This window comes from Excalfactoria chinensis, chromosome Z (assembly GCF_039878825.1).
Source record: "Excalfactoria chinensis isolate bCotChi1 chromosome Z, bCotChi1.hap2, whole genome shotgun sequence".
NCBI classification, from domain to species: domain Eukaryota; kingdom Metazoa; phylum Chordata; class Aves; order Galliformes; family Phasianidae; genus Excalfactoria; species Excalfactoria chinensis.
The window spans coordinates 15,275,153-15,291,919 of NC_092857.1; the positions used below are offsets into that span (position 1 = coordinate 15,275,153).

At 40.2% G+C, this 16,767-nt stretch overlaps 2 protein-coding genes across 2 annotated transcripts in view; both read left to right on the top strand.

Moving 5' to 3' along the window:
* Positions 1 to 1,110: 1,110 nt before the first annotated feature.
* ITGA1 (integrin subunit alpha 1) overlaps positions 1,111 to 16,767 on the top strand; it is a 67,504-nt gene continuing 51,847 nt past the window's right edge. Inside the window, exon 1 of the mRNA XM_072359192.1 lies at positions 1,111 to 1,299. Coding sequence (XP_072215293.1) covers positions 1,272 to 1,299 — 28 coding nt within the window. The 5' untranslated portion in view covers positions 1,111 to 1,271. The remainder of the gene's footprint in view (positions 1,300 to 16,767) is intronic.
* Positions 8,044 to 14,986, top strand: PELO (pelota mRNA surveillance and ribosome rescue factor). The gene is made up of 2 exons (XM_072360544.1): positions 8,044 to 9,063; positions 10,176 to 14,986. The coding sequence occupies exons 1-2, from the start codon at positions 8,338 to 8,340 to the stop codon at positions 10,605 to 10,607; spliced, it is 1,158 nt and encodes a 385-aa protein (XP_072216645.1). The 5' UTR covers positions 8,044 to 8,337; the 3' UTR covers positions 10,608 to 14,986.

A 16,767-nucleotide genomic window follows, 5' to 3' on the forward strand; every position in this document is an offset into this window, starting at 1 on the left:
AACTCCATCAAAAAAGGTCACCAGGTTTCTCAATCATGACTTGCCTTTGGTGAAGCCATGTTGAATATCACCAGTCATCTCATCTTTATTTTCCATGTGCCTTAGCACGGCCTTCAGGAGGATCTGCTCCATGATCTCATCAGGCATGGAGATGAGGCTGACTGGCCTGCAGTTCCCTGGATTTTCTTTTTTTCTCTTCTTGAAAATGGGGGTTATGTTTCCTCTCTTCCAATCAGTTAGAACTTCACCAGACTGTCACAACCCTCCAAATGTGGACTGTGGCTTGGCAGCTTCAGCTGCCAGTTTCCTCAGAACCTGCAGATGGACCTCTTTGGGTCCCATGGACTTGTGCACCTTCAGATCCTTTAAATAGTCTCAAACCTGATCTTTACTTACAGTGGGTAGATATTCCTTCTCCACATTCTTAACATTGCTTTCTGCAACTTGGGCAGTGTGGCTAGAGTCCTTACTAACAAAGTCTGATGCAATGCAATGCCATGCAAATGTCCAGTAGACAAGGGCAAAGGCAGCTGCCTGGTATTTTCCTGCTGCATAGTATAGAGAGGAATAAAGATTTGGGAAAATTGTCCTCTGAAGAGTTATTGCATCTCCAGAGCTGTAGAGAATGGGGAGGGGGTGGTTGGCTTCCTCTTGTACTCAAAAAGCCAAACCTAAGGGGCATTTTTAAGGAGGGCTGTAAGAAAAATCAAACTTAACCAGCTGAACACAACCTGTACATTAGCAGTGTTTTTCTTCTGCTGAGCCGGGGTAGAGAGGTGACAATGAAGCATGCCCAGGTCTCTCCTGCCCTACTGAGAGTGGGTTGGCCATTGGGAGGCATTATTAATTAATTACGAGCGGGCAGATGCCCCTTTAAGGTCTGCTCTGCTCTCCAGCGGCTGTAGCTGGAGGCTTAGAAAGGAATAGGGTTGGCTTTATTTGTACATCTTAGCGCTGGGTTAAGCGAAGGGGGGTGGTTTCCAACGCCCAGAGGTCTTTGGTGGCTTAGGTGGGAGGAAAGTTGTGCGCGGCGCTGGTGGGGGGAGAAGTAAAATTCCTCTTGATGTGAAGGGAAAAAAAAAAAAAAAACGTAAAGACTGAATAACAAACAGGAAATGCCTAACTCGGCTGCGAGGCGGACGGGAGGCGCAGAGCGCTGAACTCCACTCGCAGTACAGCCACTGCCGGGCGTGCCGGTTGCAGGATCGCTCCCGTCGATCGCTCCTACCACGGCCCCGGGCTCCCGGCCCCTGGCTCGCAGGAGCCCAGGCATGGCTGCCTCCTACTGGATGCTGACAGGTGAGGAAAGTCCCTCTATTACTTTGACAACCCTGGTTCGGACAGTAGTCCCCCTTTCTTCGGGAGGGGGAAGAAAATATGGGGTTTTGGCACTCCAGAGATCGAGCTCCCCCTGCCCCCCGTCCTTCGGTCTTTCCCTGCCATCCTACCCCGGGAATGCTCTGCTCCATCCAGCCCTACTTCAGGACTTTGTGAGGTACTACTTCGGGTTTTTTGTCTGGGAACTCTGATTCCTAAAACAACCATGCAGCCATGTGGGGAAAAGTGCTGCTAGATGAAGATGAATGGGTGAGAAAAAATAGTGTAATTGGCACTGGCTTGGGAAAAGAAATGCACCCTGAAACTTTTTTTACTTTATTTTATTTTTTTGAGTAGCTTTTCTGTTTTTCTCCTACTTAATTCAAAGATATCATGTGTGGTAAAGGGGAAGGAGAGGAAACAGTTAACTGTCCGGTTAACCTGAGGAAAAATGAGTTCATCCGGAACTGAAATATGTAATATTGCCTTTTAGGGTTTCATTTATTGTTAAGGGTTTACTTTCTTTTTCAGTAAAACATGTATGACAAGAAACGTTTCTTCCCACTCCCCTAGTAATTATGTCTGTAGTAATGCTTTGGAACTGAAATCAGGGAAATCAAAGGAGTGGGAAAGAGTATAAGGCAATACTGGGACTCATGTGCGTACAAACTTTGACACAGAACTCCCCAGCAGCTCTTGAGCTAGCAACTAGAACACAGTGAACCTGAGTCAGTACAGAGGAAGAAGTCCATTTCATAAGAATAATCAAAATGCAGGCAGCAGCAAGTGGGGAAAAGGCAAGACAAGGTTTTTTTCCTCTTCACTGTGCTTATTGTGCAAGAAATAACTGGTATGTGAACATGTGGGAAACTGAATGTAGTTCTTCACTATGCAATATTCAGCTCTCGTTCATAGATGTAATTACTAGTACTACAAAACAATATTCACCAAAGTGTGCTTGTCATTCTTTAAAGAGGTCTGCTTTACTCACTAGCAACAATTTAGTGTGCCACTTCTTTTTCAAATTTTCAGTTTCCTCTTGTAGTACCAATAGATAATTTACAAGTAAAGATTAAAAAAAAAAGAGGTGCATTGTCAGATGGGAGTTCAGCTCAAGGATGGGTCCTGTCCAAATTTGTTAGAAGTTGGTGTGAAAGGGAATACACTTATAAAAAAAGAGAAGGCATTACAGGTATGAGGAACAGGATTCGAAGTGTCTCAGGTAAATAAGAGAGAACATCATATATAAATGAAAAAAATGTCAGAGAAATGTGGACAAGGAGATTATAGTAGAATAATAAGAAATACAAATTAATTACATGTTATTTCTTAGAAGGGGAAAAATAAAGCAAATACTATCACAGAATCATTGAATGATCTCAGTTGGAAGGGACATTCAAGATTACCTAGTTCGAACTGCCTGCTATAGGCAGGGACACCTCCCACTACACCAGGTTGCTCAAAGCCCCATCCAGCCTGGCCTTGAATGCCTTCAGGGAGGGGGCATCCACAGCCGTGCCTGTTCCTGTATCTCACCACCTTCACAATAAATAATTTCTTCCTAGTACCTAGTCTAAATCTACCGTCTTACAGTTTAAAGCCATTTTCCCCTGAACTGTTGCTACCTACCCTTATAAAATGTCCCTCCCCAGCTTTCCTGTGGGCCCCTTCCTGGTACTTAAAAGCCACTATAAGGTCTCCTTGGAGCCTTCTCTTTTCCAGGCTGAAGAGCACAGCTCTCAGCCTGTCCTCACAGGGGTGGTGCTCCATCCTGGTGATCATCCTTATGGTCTTCCTATGGACCTGTTCCAATAACTTGATGTCTTTCTTGTGCTGGGGGCTCCAGAACTGGACACAGCACTCTAAGTAGGGTCCCAGGAGAACAGAGGATATAGAAGGGCAGATTCACTTCCCTCGACCTGCTGGTCATGTTTCTCCTGATGCAGCCCAGGATATGATTGGCCTTCTGAGCTACAAGCACACATTGCTGGCTCATATTGAGTCTTTCATCAGCCAACACTCCCAAATCCTTCTCCTCAGAGCTGCTCTCAAGCCATTCTCTGTCCAGCCTGTATCTATGTTTGGCATTGCCCCAACTTAGGTGCAGGACCTTGCACTTGGCCTTGTTTCAACTTCATGAGGTTGGTATGGGCCCACATCTAAAGCCTGTTGAGTTTTTCGTTAACTCAGTATTGCCCAGTGCTCTAAAAACTCAGAGGAAAAGGAAGTCAAAGAAATGAAAATAAGCAGGCACAACCCTGACCTGGATGAAAGGAAAGACAGAAACCTCAGCGAGTATGATGATGATATGGAGCTAGGAGGAGTGGCTAACACACCAGAAGGTTATGTTGCCATTCAGCAAGAGCTGGACAGGCTAGAAAGTTGGGTGGAGATGAACTTTTCGAGATTCAACAAGGGGAAGTCCTTTACCTGGGGAGGCATAATGGTGTGTATCTTTACAAGTTTCAGGACAACCTGCTGGAAGGGAACTCTATAGAGAAGGACCTGGGAATCCTGGTAGAAAACAGGTTGACCATGAGCTAGCAATGCGTCCTTGTGGCCAAGAAGGCCAATGGTATCCTTAGGGTATTTAAAAGAGCACGGTCAGCATGTTGAGGTAGAGTTTCCCACCCCATCCCACCTCCCCCTACTCTGCCCACATGATGGCTACATGTGGAATACTGTGTCTAGGTCTGAGCTTCAAAAAAGACAAAAATCTTACAGAAAGAGTCTAGTGAAGGGCCACAAAAATGATTAGGGGCCTGGAGTAACGCCATAGGATGTGAAGGATAGGATAGGATGTGAAACCTGGGACTGTTGAGACTGGAAAAGTGAAGACTGATGGGGGATGTGATTAATCCTTATAGATAATTAGAGAGTGAGTGTCAAGCAGGTAGAGCCAGGCTCTTTCCAGTGGTGCCCAGTGACAGGCCCTGGGGCAGTGGGCACAAACTGGAACACAGGATATTCCATACAAACATGAGGAAAAACTTGTTTATTTTGGTCATTATACTTGGTCATTAAAACACTGGAACCGGCTGCCCAGAGAGACTGTGATGTCTCTTTCTCTAGAGATATTCAAAACCTACCTGGGCTCTTTCCTACGTACAGAATCTGCTTTAGCAAGGGATTGGAGTAGGGGATCACCAGAGGTCCCTTCCAGTCCCTACAGTTCTGTGATAAGAGTTGAGGAAATGCAATCAGTGAAGAAAGACTGAACAAATTAGGCTCATTTATGCAGGAGAGAGTAAAGGGCAAGCTGTTGAGTGTTTCAAATCTATGTTTTTAGTAGAGTACTACTATATATGAATATTTTTCCAAATGTCAATGTTTCTTTTCTTTCGTGAGAGCAGTCACTCTATAAACCAACATATCCAATATATAAAGACTAATATGAAGCTTTTATGCACTTGGTTTTCTTCATCCAACAAAGAACAAGGTAACCTATTGGGTAAAAAAAAGAATTAACTAATAAATAAATAAATAAATAAGAGAACATTCAGAAGAATTTTAGTACTCATCAGGTATTGACAGAATTGCTAAAGTAGGCTACTTAAAAAACACCTCCATAATCTCCTTCACTGCAAGTATTGTTGAAGTTGGACTAACACTTGTCAGAGTTGATTAAGGTTTGTTTCACTGGGCTTCAGTGTATGTGGTTTCAGTAGGGATCTGCTGCAATTTCCACAAGTTCACGTCAAAAGAAGATGAAGGAAGAAGCCTAGCCAAAGGAGTTCCATTACTTTTGATACTTCTTCAGTTATGCTTATCTTGCTATCTCCAGTGGGTGATAATCATGTTGTTGGTATTAGGTAAGAGTACTGTGCTTGTCTTTCTAATTCAAAATACCAGTACATAACTGTAGAAATTCATTTCCACAGAAAAGGAAGGAGTCCTAAAACTGCATAAGCAGGACATTGGATGAGGGAAAAGAACGAAAACTGATTTTTACCAGTTTTACTCTCTACATTCATCTTCAGTTGCTCTTACAACAATAGCATCCATAAATCGCTCAGCAGAGATCCCCCCTGAATTGGATAATCTTTCTCACTAGTTCTTTTTGTCCTTTTGACTTCAATGTTTTTGCATGATTCTACCTATAATGAAAGTGTTGGGGGCAGGTGGTAAATTGGGTTGGGTGGCATAGGAACATTACGTGTCCTTGACTAAAATACATCCCTTTTTCATAAGGTAGATGATCAAAACTTGAAGATACGGGACTGCGTGTCTCAAATGTTTTCAGTGCCTTATAATACCCGTAAAAGTATTTGCTTGCCACCATTCTTGTTTTGCACTGCACTCAGAAAGGCAGTTAAAATGGATGACAAATTGCTACAATTATTAGTATCCGTTATTACTTTTTTAAAGTGATAAACAGAAAGAACTCAGATGTGACATCTAGACTTAGCTTTTTACCAAGACTGGAAAAACACTATAAAATTTAAAACATGACTCCAGGGAGGTTAACTTCATAGCTCTTTGTAATATGAACAAGATTAGTACGCACTTACAAACCTAGTTATATGTGCTTAAACTTTTGGAGATGTTGTTTTTCTTCTGCTGCTTTTTCCCAAGTACTCAAACAAATAACAGTATTCAGTAATTACTCTTCACCAGAGTAGGCAGGGCATATTCATTTAATAGATGTTTTCCTTTCTGAGCGACAGTGAGCTTGCTAATTTTGGAGAGCGCCATTTAAGTTTACAGTTGCTACTAAATACTTGTGGAACATTGTTCCCAACTGTATAAAATCTCATCATTTATTTGAGAAGGTAATTAAGCTCATCTCAAAATGCCTCTACAGCAACAAATCAATATGCTGAGAGGTAACTTTATTGTCTGTTTATTGGTTTAGTTGTTACTTTTATGCAGCATTTGTGCTTGGCAATAAGTCACCTGGTCCATGGTCTGAATACTTATTTTTTATAGGTACTAAGTTCCAACTTGCAAACTCTGAAATGTGTGGCATTTCTAAGGATGTAAGGATGCTACTGTAAATTAAATGAGAACCAACAAGTGGAAAAAAGTTTGTAAAAACAAGGCAGTAAAGGAAGAAAAATAAATACCAATGTGGAATGCTAATATACACTGTAGATATTTTTACTGAAAGAATAGCATGAGGTCTACCCTTGCAATTTCCTAAGTACAAAGAATGTAAAGAAAACTCACCATAAGTATAGCATTTATATAGTCAAATGAAATGAATTCCTGAGGAGAAGCTAAATGCAGTCTCCACCTAAGCCACAAAACGTTAATACAAATTATGAGTATGCACAAGCCCAAATTAAACAAATAGTTATGTGTGTGCTTATGTTTTATTCCCTTGGGTGGTCCAGTTTCCTTCTGTGAAAGTACTCATGCAAACAGTTCAGCATGTGTACTCATAGGAAGAGAGACTGAGGTCTCATAAATAAATCCTGTTATGTAATATCTGATAAAGTTGTTTTTACATCAGCATCAAGATTAGGAACACTGAATACATGTCACTGGGCCAGATATGAGTTCAGTGTCCTGTTCTAATCAGTGACCAGTGCCAGACACTTTAGAGAAATTCACATTATTCACATGAATTACACCATAATGGGAGATATGACTTGCTAACACGAATCTTGTATTTCATTAAATCCTTCTTATTTTCCTTGTAAAAAACATTGTCTTAAAAAACTAAAGGAAACCATAAAGTTCCCCTTAACCAAGGGGAAGGCAGCAAATTTAAAACTGTTATTAGGATATTTCTTGCCTTTCAGTTATGGCTGAGGTATAGACACTCAAAACTCACTTTATTTGCTCCAGTTGCCCTGATAAACTTAGAAAGAAAAATAACTTCTCTCTTTTATGAAGTATTTTCACTTTTCAATCTCTTTGTCATACAAACACATCCTTTCAGTCTCCATCCTTCTCAGTTTTCCCTCGTTTTTAATAAATCTGCAACATTCCTTCTAAAACAGCATTCAGCATCACCACGCTATTTCAAAATTAGCAGAATTTGCACAACTGTATCGCTAGTTTTTATATTATTTCTGGTTTGTTAAATCAGTCCAAGCTGCAAATTGAGTTGTCAACATCAGAACACCAAGCTTTTTATGTTACATCTCTGACAGTTCTGAGAGCTGTCTCATTCTGACCACAAACACGAGGTTCAGGAAGGAGCTCAAGTTTTTGTGTGTGTTTGAGCACAACTGGAGGTAGGCTGTATGAAAAAAAAAAAGTTAGCAACAGTTTAACCAAAACCTTTATGCCCTTTTTAAAGTCAAACTAACAGTTCAGGGCTTAGTGTTACTTTGGACTCGTTTTCTTTGCTGTCTGTAAATGTCATATCTCTAGTCACCGTTTTTATGCCCTAGCAGACGTTAAGATTCCATAGCCTGTTCGATGTGATTCTGAAGTACCACAGTGCTCACTTATCACAGCAACGAAATCTGCTATTTAGCTGTACTTATCTCCTTTATCTGTACCCGTGACTTTCCATACCTACATGCCTGTAGAACTTAGTTGTCCCGCCCCACAGCACGGAGCACCACCAGCACTACCCCCACTTTTCCACGACAGACCGGAGGCTGCTCAGCCTGTGTGTCAGGCACGTACCGACCGCTCTTGCCAAGAGCGGCTGAGCGCTAGCGCCGTACGCATGCGCCAGCTCCTAATGGCTGAGTTGGCGGCGTGTGGAGGACGTTGCGCATGCGTGCCGCGCAGAAAGGCTGCCGGCCGCGCGCTTTCTGCTGGCTCCCCGTAGGACGGCTTCGGTGCATGCGCCTGGGGAGGCTGCAGGCGCTGCGCATGCGCACGCTGTGAGGCGAAGGGGTGGCTGAGGGGCCTGCAGGAGCCGGACTGCTGCTCCTGAGGGGAGCTCAGGTTTCGCCGCGGGGCCGCGTCTCGTCCGCGGTCGGGGATAGGCCCCTGGCTGACCGGTCAGTAGCGAGTACGTCCTGCTTGGCCCCGCCGCCAGGGCTCCCGGGGCGAGCAGACAGGCTGGGCCGCTGCCTCCGCTGCTGAAGAGAAGGTGGGGACGGCGCCGGCAGGATGAAGCTGGTGAGGAAGGACCTGGAGAAGGACAATGCGGGACAGGTGACGCTGATCCCCGAGGAGCCCGAGGACATGTGGCACACCTACAACCTGCTGCAGGTGGGTGACAGCCTGCGGGCCTCCACCATTCGCAAAGTGCAGACCGAGTCGTCCACGGGCAGCGTGGGCAGCAACCGCATCCGCACCACCCTTACCCTCTGTGTGGAGGCCATCGACTTCGACTCGCAGGCCTGCCAGCTGCGGGTCAAAGGCACCAACATCCAGGAGAATGAGTACGTCAAGATGGGGGCCTACCACACCATCGAGCTGGAGCCCAACCGGCAGTTCACGCTGGCAAAGAAACAGTGGGACAGTGTGGTGCTGGAGCGCATCGAGCAAGCCTGTGACCCGGCATGGAGCGCTGATGTGGCAGCCGTGGTCATGCAGGAGGGGTTGGCTCATGTCTGCCTGGTTACCCCCAGCATGACCCTCACTCGTGCCAAGGTGGAAGTGAACATCCCCCGCAAACGGAAAGGGAACTGCAGCCAGCATGACCGGGCCCTAGAGAGGTTTTATGAACAGGTTGTGCAGGCCATCCAGCGGCACATCAACTTTGAGGTGGTGAAGTGTGTACTGGTGGCCAGCCCAGGCTTCGTTCGAGAGCAGTTCTGTGATTACATGTTCCAGCAGGCAGTTAAAACTGACAACAAGCTTTTACTGGAGAACAGATCCAAGTTTTTACAGGTAAGGAGATACATTGTTTTTACAAAGTTTAAAAAGTGGATTAAGAGCTGCCTTCTGTGTTAACAGAAAAGAAATACAAGGAGGATGGGGAAATAATACCAATACTGGAGAAAATAACTTTCTACTACAACATCATAGGGCATATTATCATGCCTCTCAAGTTATAAAGTAGTTAGGCAACATTCAGGGGTTTTTCTTTCCTTGGATAATTTAGCATGAAGTAGAGAAAATATTGGCTTTAAGTGTCTATGTAATGTACTATTAAAAGTGAAATATAAATTGAAAATCAGTTTAACTATAGTGTTAAACAGCCATGCTATATAACACATACGTTTAGTAGCAGCTTTCTGAAGGTTTTAATAGAGGAAGGGAAGTGGTATAGGTTAGTTAATGTTGCTGTTAGTTATAGATTGTGTAGACCATAACACTTCTTCTTATTCTTGATTCTAATAATTGGTTGGGGTTTTTTATTGTTTATGTTTGTCTGTTCATTTTTGCCTTCCACTGAAATAGGCAAAGACAGATTGAAAAGTAAGTTTTCCTTTTCATAAGGATTCTTTTGTCACTTTAGAATTGTTGCAGGCCTAATCTGTGCTTTCAGAATGGGGATGGTCCAATTCTTAGTGGTCATAAAATTTGGTAGTCTTAAATTACACTAAGAAGCCTGCTCTTGCATATACAGGAAAATGATAATCTGTGAAAGCAAGCATAGAAATATGCAGTTACACTAGACTTGACACATTTGTGCTGTATGACTTCAATCTTAAGGGGTCATATTCTTCTTGTATGTTGTAAAATAAAGTGGGTTAAGTTTTCTTAAGTTTTCTCAGTAGTTTGAGATGCTTCTGCCTTAAGTATGGTTAACAACAGCTTGCCTTTTTAGGGTTGTTTCTGAAGAAAACCATTTTTTTAAATACGCTTAAAATACAGTTTGCGGATTTAGGTTGAGCTTTGTATTGTAGAAGAAGGAAAGAGTTAAGAAAAGACTTGAAGGAAGACACAAATGGATTATTATCAAGATAAGTGTGTATTGTGGAAGCTATTTGTGATTGGCTAATCAAGAGTACTGTACTTTGTATTAAAGAAAGAATCTCTGATTTTGTTTACTCCAGGTACATTCATCATCAGGACATAAGTATGCACTGAAGGAGGCACTTTGTGACCCAGCTGTAACTAGCCGTCTCTCTGACACCAAGGCTGCTGGTGAGGTCAAAGCCTTAGATGACTTCTATAAAATGTTGCAGCATGAGCCTGACCGGGCTTTTTATGGCCTAAAACATGTGGAAAAGGCCAATGAAGCAATGGCCATTGATACTTTGTTGATCAGTGATGAGCTTTTCCGGCACCAAGATGTGGCTACACGTGCCCGATATGTTAAATTGGTAGATAGTGTACGGGAGAACATGGGCACAGTGCGCATTTTCTCCAGCCTTCATGTATCTGGTGAGCAGCTTGGCCAGCTGACAGGGGTAGCGGCCATCCTGCGCTTCCCTGTGGCTGAGCTCTCTGACCAGGAGGATGAATCTAGCTCTGAAGAGGATTGACAACAGTGGCTTCATTTCACAGTATCCCTTCCGAGTGACATCAAAATGACATTAAAAGTCCTCTCTTTCTGAATGCTGTGTGCAGATGTACTGTGACATGTAATTTAAGTTTTTGATAGTATTTCTTATACTATGTGTTTCTTCTCACCACATGAATGGATATCTATTCTATGGTAAAGATGAATGGGATGCTGAGATTTAGAGCTGACTGGTTTTGCAAGTTACACCCTGGACCTCCAGCAGTACCAGAAACAGATCTCAGTCCCCAAAGCTGCTTATTCTTTACTCTAAGGCAGATTGTCAGCTTAATGTTCTGAAATGTGTACAAAACGCTAATAAAATAAGAAGCAGAAAACTATGTCAGACTCTTTATTTTTGCTCAAATGTTTGAAAACAGTATTACAAATAGAGAATTCTCCATTCAAGACAGCCAAACTATACGTGGTCTTCTTAGGAACTCATTTACCATGCCTTAAAAAGAAGGGTTGTGAAATGGGGTCATCTATTAGAGGCTTTCTGTGAAATGTTTGAAACAATCTTTCAGAAATTTGACTTCTTAGAGTAACAGTTTTCTCTTTAATGTGACAGTAGATGCCTGACAGATTGTGAAGCTTAGTGCGTCTGTTTCAGTTGTCTTTCCAAATGCTCTTTGGGAAATTCAGAATTTGGGGGGTGGGAGAAAGAAGATGGGGTTGGTGACAAGGTATGTGTCTTGCCAATGACTGTTGTGATGAATTAGCATGGAAACTATTTCAGTTTTTATGAGCCACATGAATATATGGGTAAGGTTTATAAAACGAGGTGCCTAGTTTTCATTTGGATTTTTTTGGCAACAAACAATAGAAGTGATTTAATAATCTGGTGTCTGTTACCTGTTTAAGAACATGCATTACAATATGGAGATAAAAGTTGCAGACATAAATAGAACTTTATCTTAAGACAGTGACCACAGTAAAAATAAAACCACTTCTCCCATTATTTGATTTGTTCAATGAAAGCCACATTAAGTTTTATTTTTTCACATGAACAATGAGATATTAGGCTTTTTTTATCTACTGCTATCCATGTTATTAACTCTCTAAAAGACTTAGTTGTCCAAAGTATGGAAGGGTGGGATTTCTTGATTTATAAGCATTTTTATAGTAAAATAAATATACATGCACTCTGTAGACAACTGCATCCTGTTTCAGGAAACAGCCTAATGGCTTCGTTTTGAAAGTAGGCTATATTCAGTAGTGCAGATGCTTAACCTGGCACAGTTCCAGGGATGTTAGTGTCTTTTAAAATTAAAAATATTTTAAATAGCTGGAAGGTCTATATTGACAAAGATTTTTGTTTAACAAACACTTTAAGGTCTGCGTCTAGATAACACTCAGTAGATGCGTGTTATCTGCAGATAATATTTTCCTGCTCTGTTAGCACTTACTCAAGTCTTTTCTTTTGAACTAAATATGCATGAAATAAAGCCAGCCCACAATGTGTAAATTGTTGTTGTTTTTTTAACACCATAATTTATTAATTTCAGTACTATTTAGGGTTGGGTTTGTATTGTGTTGTGACATAAATTTTTGAGCTAGTAGTTTGTTTTATCTTCCAGTCTTTTGATTTTCAAAATAGACAATTACACATTGCAGAACTTTTAATACTGTTTTTGCTGCTAAGAAGACTTTAAAGTATATCATGAAATTGTCTTGATAATAAACATATTTATTTACTTCATAGAGTACCTCTTGGAAACTAGCTGGGATCAGCCCCCATTTATTAATTTTGTAACCTTTGGCAATTTTGTCCAGTTATTATTATACCAATTTCGGGCGTTGCTTGTAGGATAAAGTCTGTTAGTCCTAGTTATTAAGTTGAATAGAAGATAAATGTTTATAAAAATTACATCCCACCTAATAGTATTTGGCCCAGGGAACTCTCTCATGCATTCACCACTGCACACTCTTTGAGCTGAGAACTGGCTACAAATGAGCTTGTGACCATTTTCTTATTGTTCTAATCATAACAGTCAGGTAGCGCTTCAGCTCAATTTGTGATGCAACTTCACTGATGCTTTAAAGGACATATAATATGAGGTAACTTTCATCATTTTATATTATTTTTGCAAATGTTAAGTAGCCCCAAACATAAAAAACTTTAACAATTTCTTAATTTATCTTCTCAGCTGCTGGCACTTCTTTGCATTTATCTATGAAAGTGTATTATAACCGCCTTCTCTGACTTATGTATAAGTTAAGTTTCTTTAACTGATGTCTGGTTGTTGTGTCATCCATCCAGAAAATGTGCTGTTTTATAAAGATAAGGTGGGATCATGGTGGAATTTTGTGTGTTTGATTTGTTTTTTGTTTTTTTATAGGGTTTTGTTTTGTCTTGGCAGATCACATTTCTTATTATACAGGACAAAAATGTTCCGAAGATGTTTACTCTGTTGTTTTATCTGAAGCCATATCTGTCCAGTGTGTGGTCTATTTCTTCTACAGATCATCAAAGAAAGCAGTTTTAGCAACATGAAACAACAATTAAAGGGTCAGCAAATAGGAATTGTTATAACTCAGAATTTGAATTTCTGCAAGTTGTATTAAAAAGAAAGGAAGGAATTTCTTCAGAAATGTACTTTCTTTTTAAATACAGCAAAGCTTCAGACTTGATATTTTCTCCTGATCTCTGATGCTTTTATGTTCCCCTTTTTCAAGATACAGTTAAAATTTTTATTTTGGAATGGAGGTATTAATGCTGAGCTATGTGCTGTTGAGGTGGCTCACATTGATGACTATTAACATTTCTTCTGCCATAAATTGTGCTAATGTGGAGAATGACAGAGCTGTGGGTGTTCTGTTCCATCTCAATTCCTGTAAAATGCCTGCAAGTTATTAAAAAGCTAAATGTTAGGATAAGTGCTTCAATGCTGTTGGGATTTAGGATTTTTCTGTTTGCTTTAAGATGATAGGAATAAAAGAAAAATGAAGTTGTTGCAGTAGTTGATTATGCTGTGTTTTTGTTACTCTTTTAACAGCCACATTTAGAGGATTTAGAGACCACTGTGTTAAAGTTTATTCTAGGAGAATATTTTACAAACTTATTATACTGTTAGTTTAGAGTTAAGAAAATTCCTACCCTTTTAGAACTTGTGGTTTTTGTTACAGTTCTTAATTCAGACTCTGACATGGGTCAAGCCTGGGCTATTTCAGCAGAGGAAAGGGTAAACATTGGCTGTGTAGCTTCTTGTGACAGTTGCCCTAAGAATTGCTTAATAAGCATAATACTTAGTCGTACCACATTTTTTATACTTGACTCATGCAGGGCATTGACTTTGATTTGTCGTGATCCAGAATACAAAGTTTAGAGTATATTCTCTGTAAGCTTATGAACTTGAAATTAGAAATGCCAAATAGTTTTTGTCAAAAGTTGTCATGTTTTAACCTAAAATGGAGCGTGAGGAAAAGTTCTCTGAAACGATACTTGATTGTTGTTCTCTGAAAATAATCAGTGTCTCCTGGGAAATGCAACATGAAGCAGGACTTTCAAATGCTGCCAGCTTTTGTCAGGCTTTGCTGCAGCAGTCTCTAATTTATTGCCTTCTGTTTGTGAAATGCTGTATTCATAGCTAATGTAATTACTTTCATATTGCTTTATAAGTTACTTAGAGTCAAATTAGAGATGATCAGGAATTCTCTGACAAAGTAGTTTTTCCATTCGAGAATGTTAATTGTTTGAAACCAGTCCTTTTTTTTTTCAGAAATGAGCATACCAGACTTTATGGAAGCTTTTTTCCTCTGGTCCTAAATGCAATTCCTAATCAAATACAAGCCTAGAATAGTGAGGAAAGAATCTAGGGGCTAAGGAGTAATACAGAACCAAAGGTATGAACTGATAAGTTCATAAGTTCTGATAAGTTGTTGGTCTAGGCTAAAAGTGTTTCCTCTTTTGTAAACATCTCTGGGAAGCTCTGTTCCATATGTTGAAGAAGTGTTACACACTTAGTCAGGTGCTAAATCTCTTGGCATGTAGGGGATGATAGGAAGGAAAACTGATTGAAAGCTGGGACTGTAGCTGCATAACATGCTACAACCAGAGTCTTTGTGATTCAGAAAATAGTCCTGAATAGAGTATGGTGTTCCAGGAAAAGAAAAAAAAAAAAAAGATTTTAACTGTCTCACAGTAGTCAAACAGATCTTGTTTTGAAGACAGTTAATTCCTCATAAAACTTTATAACAAATCCTAAGTTTTCTAAGCACAAGTGATTGAAGTTGTCTTTTTGCTGATAAGACTTCAAAAGAAGGAATTGAAACACTGGCAATGTGTGAAGGCAGGTAGCTGTATGTGTGAAAATGTGGCATCCTCAAAGAATGTACTATCTTGATGATCTTTGAGGTCCCTTCCAACCCAAGCCATTCTGTGAGTCTGTCTTCATGACAAAGGTAATGACTTAGCTTATAGTTGTGTTTTGTAGCTAATACTGACTTAACCACAATGGCTTGATCCTTATCTTCAGATCTCAAAATTTCAGTTAGAGTTGCTAGGTAACAAGTGCTGCATTTAAGATGTCTGATGGTTGTTTATCAACTGCTCACAATCTTTTCTTTCACCAGCTTCTGAAGTTCTGAAACTTGCAACATGTCCTGCTGAAAATAATTATATTTTTTGTTGACCTGAGTGTTCAGCCTGGTGACTTCAAGTATTTAATGCTGGTATAAGCATTCAGATTTCCGTGTATGACAAATTGATTGCATTGTTTGTCATTTATCTTACTCAAATAGTTGCTGTGAAACCACTTCTATCCCTTCTGTAAAGATGAGTATTTATCCCTGTATATTTTTTTCCTCTTCTGAATCAAAATTGCTGTACTGCTATGGGGTAGGTAAGAGGAGAAGAGCTTATGCATATATATATATATATTTTTTTTGTACCTGTTACTAGGAGAACACCTGCTGTCTGACAGAACTGCCAGACTTGGCACAGCAGCTGCTGTCTTTGCACTCAGCTGGTACTTCAGGGCAGTGGTAGTAAAAGGCAGAAAAGGAGCAGCTGCATGATGAGGGAGTATTCCCAAATACTAGCCCAGTGAGAATGAAAAGTTACAGTATAGCAGGAAGTGTGAGATGCCGTGTTGGGTAGGGTTCTTCATCCTTGAGAACAGCAGCAGTGGATGTTAGAAACATCTGTATTTTCTTCCAACTGAATTACTCTATTCTAAGACTAAGCTAATATGGTCAATCTTGTATCCAAGAGAGAGGAGCCTTAAGCCTGGATCTAGGAACTGTGATACTGAGAGCTCAGGAGAACTTGATCATCCTTTCATTATCAGTACAGTTTCTGATGGGATGGCTGGAGAAATGTCACATATGGAGTAGCAAGTACAAAAGCAGTATTTCTTGTGTTGTGAAAGACAAAGGCATTCAGCATGGTCTGTAGTCAATTTCTAATGAAAATAATAATAATAATAACATGATTGAAATAAACATTCCAGAGTTTCTGAGGAAGAATTAATTGAGAAGAAACAGCTAGAAAAAGTCAGAAAACTATACTGACTAAAATTACTATATTGAAAGGTGTTTTTATTGAATATTTCTACTTACGTTTCAATGGAAGCATTGTTTTCTTACTAACCAGACCATTACGTCAAGTCAACCAAATTGCAAGACTTCATGCTTTTTCACTTATATCTCAGACATTAGTTATTACAAATATAATAAAATGCAGTCACTTATTTGCCTAGTCAAGTGTACAAACCTCTTGATTAAGAGATTTATGGTTGCTTAAGCAATTTCAAGCTGTCTACATATTTCACACAAATCTATTTGCATGATCCAGTATTTTGACTATTTTGACACAAAAATCCTATTAAGAGTTCAGAAATGACAAAATAAATGTTGATAGTGTATACTGACAACTGTAAGTCTAACCTTTCCGAACTTTGAAGATATGCTGTAGACCAAATAGGTTGTAAAGAAAGCTCCCGCTTACTGTGATTTTTAGCTGCAGTTTGTTCTCCTCCCGCTAAGGTCTAGCTTTAATTTTGTTTTGAAGGGATACAAACTTTCCTCTTAAAATCTCTGAATGGCTAATTCAAAATTTTCTTGATTTATTTCTTGTCCAGTAAGAAAAGAACATTTGCAGTAAAATGAGCTAGCATTAATTCTGTGACACTTTCAGCTGG